General features: G+C 40.2%; 1 protein-coding gene across 3 annotated transcripts in view; it reads left to right on the top strand.

Annotated features, from left to right (window-relative positions):
• The window catches only part of ptpra (protein tyrosine phosphatase receptor type A), a 219,091-nt gene that overhangs the window by 124,352 nt on the left and 80,327 nt on the right, over window positions 1-14,412 (top strand). For all 3 annotated transcript variants that reach the window (XM_059965672.1, XM_059965671.1, XM_059965670.1), the window contains one exon: window positions 12,833-12,917. In XM_059965672.1, the coding sequence (XP_059821655.1) occupies window positions 12,833-12,917 (85 nt within the window). The remainder of the gene's footprint in view (window positions 1-12,832; window positions 12,918-14,412) is intronic.

Here is a 14,412-nt window from a genome sequence, read left to right as displayed (position 1 = left end):
TGGTTTGAAGATGTTTTCGTGCCCACGTCCAGATACTGAAGTGTTATGTGAATTTCTGCTTCTAGCATTCTCTCGTTAAAGTACGATAACAAATTCTGGGTGAAAGCATTCCTCCTCAGATACCCCTTTAAACTGTCTCTTGTCACAGATAACTGCATTCTGACACCTTGCATTTATTTCCCCATTGAATTTTATTTACTTGGCACAAGGAGAGCAGCAGCATGGTCACAGTCAGAAAAGGTACTCTAAAACTGCCACTAGCAATTGTTAAAAAGTAATGTACATTGACCAATGAAAAATCTTACACAGTTCCTCATTCCTTATCAGCGTACAAAGAATAAAAGTCACTAATCATGATGTATACTTAAGGCATTAATGATCAATCAAAACTACATGTAATTCAAAGCAAAACTTTGTGGAGGAAGATGCATGTTCTTCAATCCTTCACATATATTTAATATGATTAAAAAGTGACCTGTTTAGGATGGTATGATAGCATGGTGGTTAGCACAGTGCTTTACAGTACAGGCGACCCGGGTTCAATTCCTGCTGCCACCTGTAAGGAGTTTGCATGTTCTCCTTGTGACTGCGTGGCTTTCCTCTGGGTGCTCTGATTTTCTCTCACAGTCTAATGACATACCAGTTGGTAGGTTAATTGGTCATTGTAAATTGTCCTGTGATTAGGTAAAGTGGGATTATTGGATGGCATAGCTTGAAGGGCCTACTACATGATATATCCAAATAAAAAAGTAAGTAAATAAATAAATGTCTTCATTTTAATGGAGAGTGATGATCCAGTAGTTAGTGTGTGCTTTCTAATTCTTTATTTGCATCTTTATCTTGTCTGGTTTGCTGTGTCTGGTTATGGCTTCTGGAAAATTACATGTTCCCAGTGTAATTTATTATTCCAAGACCTTGTTCTGTACAACTGTGCCTATATTAACCCTTTAATCCAGCTTCCACTGTATTCCATCTGCCACTTTGCCCATTCTCCTAATCTATACCCTCCCTACTTCCTCAAAGCTACCTGCTCCTCCAGCTTTCTTCGTATCATCTGTAAACTTTGCAACAAAGCCATCAATTCCATTATCCAATTCACTGATATATGAAGGAAAAGGAATCAGCCCCAACACAAACCCCTGTGAAAGTCACTGGCAGCCAGCCAGAAAAGGCTCCTTTTATTCCCACTCTTTGCCTACTGCCAATCAGCCACTGTTTTATCCATGCTAGAAGCTTTCCTGCAATACCATGGGGTCATAGCTTGTTAAGCAGTCTCATGTGAGGCACCTTGTCAAAGACCTTCTGAAAATTCAAATAGACAATATCAATGGATTTTCCTTTGCCTATCCTGCTTGTTATTTCTTCAAAGGATTCTGACAGTTTTGCCAGGCAAAGATTTTCCCTTGAGGAAACCATGCTGAATATGGCCTAATTTATCATGTGCCTTCAAGCACCCCAAAACTGCATCCTTAACAATCGACTCCCAACATCTTCCCAACCGCTGGGGTCAGACTAACTGTCCTGTATTTTCCTTTCTTCTGCCTCTCTCCCTTCTTGAAGAGTGGAGTGACATTTGCAATTTTCCAGTCTTCTGGAACCATTACAGAATCTAATGATTCTTGAAAGATCATCATTAATGCCACTACAATCTTTTCAGAGTTCTGGAGTGTGCACTATCTAGTCCAGATGACTTATCTACCATTAGACCCTTCAGTTTCCCAAGAATCTTCTGCATAGTAATGGTAACTTTACACCTCTAGTGTCTTCCACAGTGGAGACTGGAGGTCTCTCAGACTTCCCACATCCCGCATAGAGTTCAGATTGCTACTGGAACCATCCTCACTAATATGCTATGCCCTAACAGACTTGAACAAATCTTGAACAAATAAGGAGAAAGGGAGAGTAACTTACAAGACAAACTCCCCCAAACTTGATCTTGCCTAACTTCACTGCTCATGCACAGTTCCTCCATGGAGAGTGTTAGGAGCACCATGTTTCTGTGAGTGCACATATTAGACAATCTGACATGGTCCCTCAACACCAGCAATTGGTTTAACATCTGTAGTTGGGGAAACTGCTTGAAGCTATCATTGAAAAAGAAATAGCGAGGCATCTGGAAGGAAATGGATCCATCAAGCATACACAGTATGGATTCAGCAAAGTCAGGTCCTGTTTGACAAGCTTACTGGAATTCTTTGAGGATTTGATGAGCACAGTGGATAGAGGGAAACCGATGGACGTTACTTATTTGGATTTCCGGAAGGCATTTGATAAGGTGCTGCTTAAAAAACATCCGTAAGATAAGGATGCATAGGGTTGGGTGTGATGTATTAGCATGTATAGAAAATTGGTTAATTAATAGAAAGCAGAGTGTTAGCATACATGGGTGTTACTCTGGTTTGCAGTCAGTGGCGTGAGTGGTGTGCCTCGGGGTCAGTGCTGGGCCCGTAACTGTTTACGATGTACATTAACGATCTGGAAGAGGGAACCGGATGTAGTGTATTTAAGTTTGCTGATGATACTAAATTAAGTGGAAAAGCAAGTTGTGCAGAAGATATGGAGAGTCTGGAGAGAGATATTGATAGGTTGAGTAGGCAAGGGTCTGGCAGATGGAATACAATGTTGGTAAATGTGAGGTCATCCACTTTGGAAGAAAAACGGAACAGCAGATTATTATTTAAATGGTAAAAAAAACTGCAACATGCTGCTATGCAGAGGGACTTAGGAGTGCTTGCGCATGAATCACAAAGGTTCGTTCGCAGGTGCAGCAGGCTATCAAGAAGGTAAATGGGAGGTTGGCTTTCATTGCTAGAAGGATTGAATTTAAGAGCAGGGAGGTGGCTGCACCTGGAATACTACATGCAGTTTTGGTCGCCTTACTTGAGGAAAGATATACTGGGTTTGGAAGTGGTGCAGAGGAGGTTCACCAGGTTCATTCCAGAGATGTGGGGGTTAGACTATGAGGAGAGATTGAGTTGCCTGGGACTGTACTTATTGGAATTCAGAAGAATGAAAGAAGATCTTGTAGAAATATATATAATTGTGAAAGGGATAAATATGATCGAGGCTGAAAAGTTGTTTCCACTGATAGGTGAGAATAGAACTAGTGGATATAGCCTCAATATTCAGGGAAGAGGAGAATCCACACCATCAGGTTCAGGAACTTATATTACCCATCAACTATCAGGCTTTTGAATTAGAGGGAATAACTTCACTTGCCTCAGGAACTGATGAGGAGGAACTGCTCTTCCCAGAGAGTGGTGAATCTGTGGAATTCTGTGCCCAATGAAGCAGTAGAGGCCACTTTAGTAAATGTATTTAAGACAAAATTGGATACATTTTTGCTTAGTAGGGGAATTGGGTGTTATGGGAAAAAGGCAGGTAGGTGGAGATGAGTCCATGACCCAATTAGCCATGATCTTATTGAATGACGGAGCAGGCTTGATGGGCCAGATGCCCTACTCCTGCTCCTATTTCTTATGTTTCTATGTTCTTTGGTCAAGAAAGTAGAGCAGCATCTGCATTTTATAAGGTGAGTGAGGCTTTCCACTCCCATTTTAGCCAATTTTTACAGGTGCATCATCGAGAGTGTGCTGACCAGCTACAAAACCATCTGGTATGGGAATTGCAAGCATCTGACCACAAGTCCCTATGAAGGATTGCCAGGACTGTGGAGAGGATGGTTGAGGTCTCTCTTTCACACATTAGAGATATTTGTCTGGAGCGCTGTGTATGCAGGGCCCTTAGCTTTGTCAATGACCTTTCTTGTATGTCCAACATCCTGTTTAACCCTCTACCATCAGTCAGGAGGTGCTGTACCATTTAGAGACAAGAACTGTTCAAAGTTCAAACTGAATTTGTTATCGGAGTGCCAAATCTTGTACCAAATACAACCCCGAGACACAATTTCTTGCACGTATCCTCAGTAAATCCAAGAAACATTTGACAACCCAGGGTTTGATTGTGCATCCTGAGACTTCTGGGAAGTTATTGTTGAGGCATTGTCTTTAGCCGTAGGTGAAGTCCTGGAAGACTAGATGGGGCTGTTGATGGGGGCTTATGTACTATTATTTAAGAAAGATAGCAAAGACAATCCAGGGAACTGGAGCCCTATGAGCCTGTCATCACTGGTGGGTAAGTTAGTGGAGCGGATTCTTGGGGACAGGGTCTGCTTATATTTGGTTAAGCAATTCAGATTAGGGATAGTCAGCACAGGTTAGTGATGAGGGAATGGCAGTGGGAAATTATTTATATGGACTTCAGAAGGGTCTTTAACAACGTCCCATAGTGAAAGGCTAATTAGAAAGGTTGGATCTAATTAGATACTAGGAGAGCTAGCCTATGGATACACAGTTGGCTCGGTGGTAGAAAGCAGAGGGTGATGGTGGAAAGTTGTTTATCAGAACAAAGGCTTGTGACTAGTTATATTTCACATGGACTGGTGCTGGGCCTATTGTTATTTGTTGTACAGCAAACTGCATGACATTTGCTCATTGCTGCCATCAGGGAGGAGGTACAGGAGCCTGAAGAAACATACTCAACATTTTAGGAACTGTTTGTTTCCCTCTACCACCAGATTTCTAAATGATCCATGAACACTACCCCACTATTTCAATGGTTCAATTTAGTATAGTATACAAACTGAAATTGTTACTCTTTGCAGACATCTATGAAACAAAAGAAAAGCCCCAAAGAATGAATGACAGAAAACTGTTAGAACCCCAAAGCCCCTTCCCATGCAGAAGCATAAACCCCAGCAAACAACAGCAAAGCCCCCAGAGACCGTGATCTCTAAACATCAAAAAAAATTATTGTCCATCCCAACACTTCAACATCTCACAGGCTCACTCTCTCACTAATGAAGGAGAGAGAGGTATCACTTCTGCCTGAGCAAGAGTGGAGGACAAAAACTGGCTGTTTCAGTGTTGCAATCTGCAGCATTGCTTACTTTGACAGCTTAGACTTGTATTTACTAATATGGATGCACAATAAAATAGGAATATACATCCTGATATTCTGCATTCTGCTCAAACATCACAAATATGAGCATCTGTCTTCAGTTAGATGGGGCTCCTTTCAAGGGGGAAAGAAAATCTGGGATTCCTAGAATTAAAACATTTGCAAATCCTGGCATTCTTTTTTTTGTTTCTAACTAGCTATAGGAAACTTGCCTGGTTCATGTTGTCCTGTCAAGGAAGTTAACAGTCCACTGGTGTGGCTGAATGTAATCTAGCTCAATACTTAAGTTAGCACAATAAATTTCTCAAAGTGTAAGTAAAATATTTTAATGATATTTTAGTGTTACTGTATGTATTTTTCGTAAACATGGAAACCACACTGCAATTCAGGGAGTACTATTTAAGTTGCCAGAAGGAGGTGGTTACCTGCAGTTGATTGGAGGGAGATGCATAGGTTATTGCCACAATCTGTCTCCTTTCTTGAATATGGTCACTATTAAAGAATTCTTGAGCTGTAGAGTAGTTGTTCTTTCCCCAGACCTTCAGAGGCAGGACATGTATGTGACACAGGAGTGTTGGTCTACCTTCCTTGAGGATCTCTGCTAGGATCCCATGAGGACCAGTGACTTTGTTGCTTTTCAGGGTCCTGATAGCATGATTGTCCTCTTACATGTTGGGAGGTTCTCCTATGTCTTCTCCTACAGGTGTCCAGAGGTGTTGGTTAGTAACCTTTGGGTCAGCTGTGCTGTCATGGTTAAGGAGTTCTTAGAAGTGCTCTCTCAATTGAACGTTGATATCCTTTCGATCATTTTGCAATTTCTTCCCATCCTTTGAGTGCAAGGGGTTTAATCCGCAGTAACTTGGACCATTGACCGCTTTAATGATACTGAAGAAGCCTTTCGTGTAACCAGTCTGCCAGTCTCTGGATTTCTAGGGCTTTCTCAGGCCGCCAAGAATTATTTAATTCCCTCACCCTCCACAGGACATTGGCCTTGGCTCTGGAGTAAGCTTCTCTTTTAGCCTTGCTGCCAATGTCATGCTGTCAGGAACAAAAGGCTTTCCTTTTGGAGGTAAATTTTCTATCTCTGTGTCATTATCATCAAACCAATCCTGATGTTTCTTGGATTTGTATGCAAGGATATTTTTGCAGGTATTGAGGATGGTGAATTTAAACAGACCCTAGTGTTCTTCGATATCCTCTGGATATTCCTTTTGCAGGTTTTCTCCAAACAAGACCTGAAGGCATTGTCAAGCAAGCTTGCAAGTTTTAGTCCTGCTGAAGGATCTCAGCCTGAAACGTTGACTGTACTTTTTTCCATAGATGCTGCCTGGCCTGTTGAGTTCCTCCAGCATTTTAGACCATAGGACCTTAAGACATAGGAGCAGAATTAGGCCATCGAGTCTGCTCCACCATTCAATCATGGCAGATCCTTTTTTTCCTATCTCCTTCTCCCCGTAACCTTTGATGCCATGTCCAATCAAGAGCCTATCAATATCTGCCTTAAATACATCCAATGACCTGGCCTCCACAGCTGGCTGTGGCAACAAATTCCACAAATTCACTACCCTTCGGCTAAAGAAATTTCTCCAGTTCTCTGTTTTGAAAGGGTGCTCCTCTATCCTGAGACTGTGCCCTCTTGTCCTAGACTCTCCCACTCTCTTAGGGTTCAGTTCCTCTGGTCTGGGTTACTTGTGTACCTTTAGGTCTTTCAGCTTTTTGAGCACCTTTTCTCTTGTAATAGTAACTGCACCCTAGGGTTCTGAAAGAGGTTGTGTGGATTTCCAGCAATTGCATAGTTTCTCTTGTTCATAAGTGTTAGACTTGGCTTGGTCTGAATCTGACGATTCTGGGCTTGTCATTTGCCTTCTCTTTCCCGACGAAGTGTAACCATCTTTATCCTTCAGTTCCCCTTTGCCTGCCAGCCTGTTTTCAGAATGAGCCGCTAGGTCAATCTGGTATCTCCTCAGTTCTCCACCAACCACAGCCACCACTTCCTTGTGTCCACATTGCACCAGAGTATGTGGATCAGCCTTTATAGTCACCTGAAGACTCAACACTAGACAATCCTTTAGAACATGTTATTCAACTCGAGTGATTGCACTATTACTACTATTGTATTAGCATTTGAATAAAGTGATGTCAGTGCACTTAAAGATAATCTATAATTTAAGTTGATCCCTTTGGCATATACTCAGTCCTTGTTATTTGCACAGATTTTCTACGGATGGCACTGCTGTTTTTTTTTTGCTCACTCCTGTGTACCCAATTTACTTTCCTGAATAATCAGAAAAATACCTCGTAATGTTGTACAAACATTAACAGGCATTGATAAATGCATTAGAAAATCCGATTATTTTCAAGGAAATGATATTAATTAACAAATATAAAAGATGTTATCATTAAATTACTTGCCTTTAAAAGGGTAATATTGAGCATTGGATTATTTGAAGGAGAGGTGATGTGGTGCTCAACCCTGTCACAGATGGTGGGGATTCTTCTGCTGGCCTTGTGACTAATAAGACTTTTGTAAAGAATACTTGCATGCGGAGGGATACATCTACATTTCTTTAAAGATACAGCACAGAACTGGCCCTTCCGGTCCAATGAGCTGCACCACCCAACAGCTCACTAGGTTAATCACAGGGCAATTTACAGTGACCAATTAACCTACTAACCAATACATCTTTAGACTGTGGGAGGAAACTGGGGCACTCAGAGGAAACCCATGCGGTTCATGGGAGAATATACAAACTCCTTACAGATGGTGCCAGAATTGAACTTTGGATCACCTTGAGCTGTAATAGCAATAACTGCTACGTTACGATGGTGCCCTCATCTTTTGAAAGGCCATGAACCATGGCACTTGCATTTTTTTTAAGGCTTTTAGATTTTGTTTGGCTCAATGCTTCTGAACAAATTTGAAATGAGCTTTAGGGACAATCATGCAAGTGCTTTATTTTGTGGATTCGAAATCAATAGAAAACAAGGACGAAACAAATGTTGTGCTGCTGAAGTTAATGTTTTTAGAACTGACATTTTAAAATAAAGTTTTGCATGTCTGTATACTCCAGCTCTCTCATGGCTTTGAGTTCCTGGCTTCCCTCAGTGTTCTGGTTCCTCATTTCTCATTAGGTTAATTTCAAGCTTCTTTTCTCATTGCCAATGTGTCTTTCTTTATAAAATATAAGAGTTGTATCTTAGTTGGTCCCATTAGCCTGGACAACCAAGCAATCAGACAACATGTAAGTTCATTAGGTAACCTGTACCTTAACTTCATCTGCTTGATTCTGGTACAATTGCGTAACAAAAATATTTTCTTTATTTTACTGCACTACATCTATTTTTCGACCTAATTATAGAATCCTAGACATTTATAGCTTAGGAGACAAGATTTCAGTTCATGATATGCATGCTGGGAAAAAAGCTTATCATGGTTATCTTTTCACATCATAAAATAATTAAAGATAGTGAAGTTATTCCAAAGGGTAGTAATGCCCTTGGCTCAGTTGTTTCCAGCTGCTTTATCGATAGCCTGCTTTCTGTCATAAGGTCTAAATGGTAAATGTCCACTGGTGATTACATTACCAGATCAGTTCCATGTTTGCTTCTCTACACAAATGAAAATATAAAGGAAATGAAAAGAGTTATGGACACAGCTCAATGCATCAGAGAAACCAGCCTCCCCTCCATAGATAGACTCGTTCTTTACTTAAACACAAGAGATTCTCCAAATGCTAGAAATCCAGAGCAAAACACACAAAATGCTGGAGGAACCAGAAGGTCAGGTAGTATCTATGTAAATAAATAAAAAGCCAATGTTTTGAGTCCAGTACCAGAGGGCATGGTTTGAGAATAAGGGGTAGGTCATTTAGGATAGAGTTAAGGAAAAACTTCTTCTCCCAGAGAGCTGTGGGGGTCTGGAATGCACTGCCTTGGAAGGCAGTGGAGGCCTATTCTCCGAATGCTTTCAAGAAGGAGCTAGATAGGTATCTTATGGATAGGGGAATCAAGGGATAAGGGGACAAGGCAGGAACCGGGTATTGATAGTAGATAATCAGCCTTGATCTCAGAATGGCGGTGCGGGCTCGAAGGGCCGAATGGTCTACTTCTGCACCTATTGTCTATTGTTTCATGCCAAAACCCTTCTTCAGGATTGGAGAGGAAGGAGGATGATGCCAGAATAAAAGGTGAAAGGAAGGGAAGGAAAATTAGCAAGGTGATAGGTGAAGCCAGGTGGGTGGAAAAGTTAAAGGGCTGGAGGAGAAGGAATCTGTTAGGTGAGGGGAGTGAACCATGGGATAAAGGAGCACCAGGTGTAGATCATAGACAAGTAAGACGCAAGAGTGGGGAATAGAAGAGGGGTTGGGGGAGGGGAGAAAGCTACTGGAAGGAGTGGTCAATACTCTTGCCATCAGGTTGGAGGATACCTAAATGGAATGAGGTGTTGCTCCTCCATCCTGAGAGTGGCCTCATCATGGCATAAGAGGAGGCTATCGACTGACATGTCAGAATAGGAATGGGGATAGGAATTAAAATGGTTTGCCACAAGGAAATTCACCTTTTGTTGCATAGAGTGGAGGTGCTCAATTTACTTTGGGTCTCACCAATGTTGAGGCTACATAGGGAGCACTGGATATAATTGACAACCCCAGCAGATTCACAAGTAAAGTGTTGCCTCACCTGGAAAGACTGCTTGGAGGTAATGGAGGAGGTAAATCAGCAGGTGTAACATTTCTATCACAGGGATATGTACCAGGTGGAAGATTAGTGAGGAAGAATGAAGGAACAAAGGGAATCAGAGAGGGAGTGATCCCTGCAGAAAGCCGGGAGTTAGGGGGGTAGGTGAAGATGTATTTGATGGTAGGATCCCATTGAAGATGGTGTAAGTTGCAGAGAATGATGTGTTTGATGTGGAGGCTCATGGAGTGGTAGGTGAGGACAAGAGGAACTTGATCCTTATTAAGATGGTGGGAAGATGGGGTGAGCATGGATGTCCAGGAAATGGAGGAGATGTGGGTGAGGGCAGCATCAAAGATAGAGAAAGGGAAGCCCTGTTCTTTGAAGGAGGAGGACATTTCTGATGTCCTGAAAAGGAAAGCCCTTTTCTCTGAACCGATGGGGTGCAGACAAAGGAATTGAGTGTATGCTTCTAACTGCCCCAGTAGAATAGCCAGCATAATCAAAGACCTCATTCACCAGACATTTTTTCTTCTCTCTTTCATTGAGCAGAAGATACAAAAGCCTGAAAGTATGTAACACCAGGTTCAAGGACAGCTACTCCGTTGTTATAAGACTATTGAATGATAATTTTACTCCTTATTTTCTACTTTCACTGCACTTTCTGTGTACCTGTTACACTTTATTCTGAAATTTGTTACCTAGTTCTACCTTAATACACTTGTTTAATGAACCCATATGAACTGTATCTTTGCACATATGACCATATTAAACCAGTTATAATTCCAAATACGAACCTACATTGAACATAGGCTTGATTGATGGCAAGTAACATCTGTGCTTAAACTGGCAGGCGGTAACTATACAACGAGATGCAGTTGAACCACCTGCCATTATCAAGTATGCTATCATTCACCCCCTCCCCCCACCTCCCACCATCAGCATCCTGGAGGCTATCATTGACCAGGAACTCACCAACCACAAGAATAGAGTGTCCACAGAAATGGTCAAAGGCTGGGAATTTTGCAATGTGACTTGCATCTTGAAACCCCAAAGCCTTGCCACCATTGACAAAGTCAATGTTCTCTGCTTGTCTGAATGAATGCAGCTTCACCTTTCAAAAAGCTTAATACCATCCAATACAAAATGGCTACTTGTTGACACCCTATGAGCCACCTTAAACATGTATCCCTTCCAGCTCTGGGGCATATTAATTGCAGTACAAACCATCTACAAAAAGTACTGCAACTTGCTCAGGTTCTTCAATAGCCTTTCAAATTTTTAACTTTGTGATACCAAGGGAAACAGTGCCAATGTGTAGAAACACCACTATCTGTATGTTCTAGTCCAAGTTGCAAGCCGTTCCTTCTTGTAAATGCATTGTTGGACTTTTATCATTGTGGGGTCCAAAGTCTGAAACTCAACCTCACCGCTTCAAGGGCATTTATTATTGGGCAATGAAAGTTTGCCAGTCCTACGTGCAAACAAAACGAGGTCTTTTTCTGTGACATTTATTCTACATCAGTTTGTACAATTGTATGCATATCACTACTTAAAACTTATAATCATCTTGAAAATATTGATTAAATTTATCCATTTCATAGGGATTAAGCATAAACCCTTTTGAACATTTTTTCACATTGATATCACATATTCTTCTCATGTTGAAGTAGTTAACTACTGTGAACATTTGGTGATTCCACTGATATTTTGCTTTACTATGACATGGCAAAGATTTTATATTCTGGAAACCATTTAAATAAAACCTTCTGTAGTATTATCTGTCATGACATCCTGATCGTCCACCCAGCAAAGCCCTTCAGCATATCAACAACCAGAGACCATGTGTTCATTTATTGATTGTTTGAATTGGATGGAACAGGATGGTCCTGTTGTTGATCAGTGGTCTTTGATAAATTATTTAATTTTAGCAAAGGTACAAATAATTTCAAACCATTTGGCCCGAGAGTTTTCAATCAGGAAGCTACATGTGCCAAATTATGACAGTGTGGGTCAAGTCTTAAAAGCAAAGGGTTTTCCAGGTATAAGAGATTGGTTTAGACTGTAATTTGGCATATGATTAATACCATATGCTTGCCTTAGTAATTAAGTTAAAATAATGTATTTAATACTGATTAATATTTAAATGTTTCTTAAATGGTTTTGTGTTCAAACCATGTGTTGTATTTGTGTTAACTTTGTAAAAGGCAAGTGACCATTTTGAGAAAAGATCGAAAATTCAACTGTATTAAATTGCTAAATCTCCATTGCAGTGTAAAAGCAATGTTTATACTGTTGAGCCCCCCCCCATGGGGAAAAACACATACATAAAAATAGAATCATTGAGTTTAAAATCGCATTCTGATCATACTGACCCAAAATTTAAAGAAAGCAAGGATTTTGTGGTTATTAATGAGCACAAAATGGCCTTCATTCTGCACAGATTAGCAAATTGATGCATCTAATTTGAATATGTATTTAAGACCTTTGTTAAATTTAGTAGCCCATATTTTTTGGTTAGATGACAGATTATCGAGCTGTTTTGGTGATTGTGTATTTGGTGATTATTAATAACAATACCTGTTCAAGGGTCTGCATTTGCAACTGTTAATGATTTCAGGGATGCTAGTCTTGGCCTTCTCAAAGGTCACAGTGTGTGGTGAGCTTAAATATAAAAACAAACTTGCTTCTTTTTTAAGCATTAGCTGTAGTAACCACCAGAACTAGACAGTTTTGCTGTATCTAATGGTTTTCAAGAGCCAAGTGCATATCATTAGACATCCACAATGAGAAAATTGTCTATCACGATACAATGCACATAACAACTCATGCATAAAGCGTTAAGTATTATGTAAAAGTTCATAGGTCTACAATTGTAACGTGTTGTACATGCTGGTCAGAAACTGAGCATAAAAATTAAATGATCTCATTGATAGTTCCTCAGTCAGATAAATTGTGAGGCACTGCTAGAGTAGATTATCTTCATTAAAAGATCAATTTATTGATCTATGACTGTGATTTTCAATATCAAATTCATTAATTACTTTTGAAGCCACAACAACTTAATTGTCTTGCATTGTTAATGAAGTTGCTTATTGAGGTGACATACAATGTTTAAGGTTCTCTTTTGAACTTTGTTTTCATTATGTTACAGTAATGTGTACATTAATAGTCCATCTCACTGTTTATTTTTCAGATGAAATGCCCATTATAGCTGTAATGGTGGCCCTCTCATCACTGCTAGTCATCGTGTTTATTATTATAGTACTTTATATGCTGAGGTAAGTGATTGATATAAACTGTACTAAAAAGAATTGTTGTGCTTATTTAATATTGTCCCAGATTGTTTCTAACTGCCTCTCACTGCCAAGGCTAGCTTGGCAGACCTTTACATTCTTTTTACAAAAAAGGTGCAATTTTAGAAAATTATAGATGTTGGAAATCTGATATAAAAAGCTCAAAAGTGTTTGGAAGTGTAAGGTCATGGACTTGGTAGAAGAAATGAAAGGGTTGACTACTAAATGGAGTGAAAATACAAAAAAACTGAAATTCAAAGGGTCTTGGTATTCCTTGTGTAGGATTCCCTGAAAGTTAATTTGTAGGTTGAGTCTGTAGGGAGGAAGGCAAATGCAATGTTCGCATTCATTTCAAGAGGTGTAGAATATAAAAACGAGGATGTAATGTTGAAGCTTTATGAAGCACTTGTGAGGCCACACTTTGAGCATTGTGAGCAGGTTCGGGCCCCTTAGAAAGGATGTGCTTAAATTGGAGGTTCAAAGGAGATTCATGAATACGATTCCAGGATTGAATGGCTTGTCATATGAAGAGCATCTGATGGCGCTGGGCTGGTATTCATTAGAATTCTGAACAATAAGGTGGACTCTTGGAATCCTATCTTGTCTTGGAAAAGTGGATAATGGAAAGGAGGTTTCCTGTGGTAAGAGAGACTAAGACCAGGCGACACAGCCTTAGAATAGAGGGGGTTGAATGGAATGGAGATGAAAAGGAATTTCTTTAGCATGAGGGTGGTGAACCTTTGGAATTCTTTGCCACATGCAGCTGTGGAGGCCAAGTCTTTATGTTTATTTAAGGCAGAAGTTGATATATTCTTGATTGGTCAAGGCATGAAGGGATATAGGGAGAAGGCAGGTATTTCACATGCACTTGAAGGTGTGACCTGCTGGTCTGCAGACTTGCTGGAGGAAGGTTGGATCAATCCAGATCTCTTTTTTTAAATGGATGGAACAGGTAGCATGGGCTGAATGGTCTTCGTGTAACATTTTTAATGAGATAGCAAATGCTATGAGATCTGACAAAGAGTTGAATATTTTTGGCTGTAGCCTGCAGTTCTAAAGCATACAAGCAGCTCTGTTGCTTGTAGCTATGTATATCCTCAACTTATGCAGACTCTACATAGAATCCTGGGACAGAGCCTAAATCTGCTAAGAACTGTAGGTCATCCTCTCTGAATAGGTACTCCAAATCGAGAGATTAGGAGGAAAAGTTAAGTTACTTTTTTCACCACTTTACAACAGATGAGTGTCTGTTTTGAATTTGATGTTGTGAACTGGGTAAAACTGAAGTCTTTACATTTATTTGATATATATTTTGAAGAGCCTCCCAAGGCTTTAATTTTTTGTTATGAACTTTGATTGGGGCCACCTGTAGAGCTGCATCTTCCAGATACAATTTATTGTCTAAACAAGGATTGGTTACGTTTACTTTGGGCATGTGAACTTTTCTTCTAAACTTTTGTTTCAAAATCATTCATGACTT

This window comes from Hypanus sabinus, chromosome 3 (genome assembly GCF_030144855.1).
Source record: "Hypanus sabinus isolate sHypSab1 chromosome 3, sHypSab1.hap1, whole genome shotgun sequence".
NCBI classification, from domain to species: Eukaryota; Metazoa; Chordata; class Chondrichthyes; order Myliobatiformes; family Dasyatidae; genus Hypanus; species Hypanus sabinus.
This window is presented reverse-complemented; position numbering and strand designations above follow the sequence as displayed.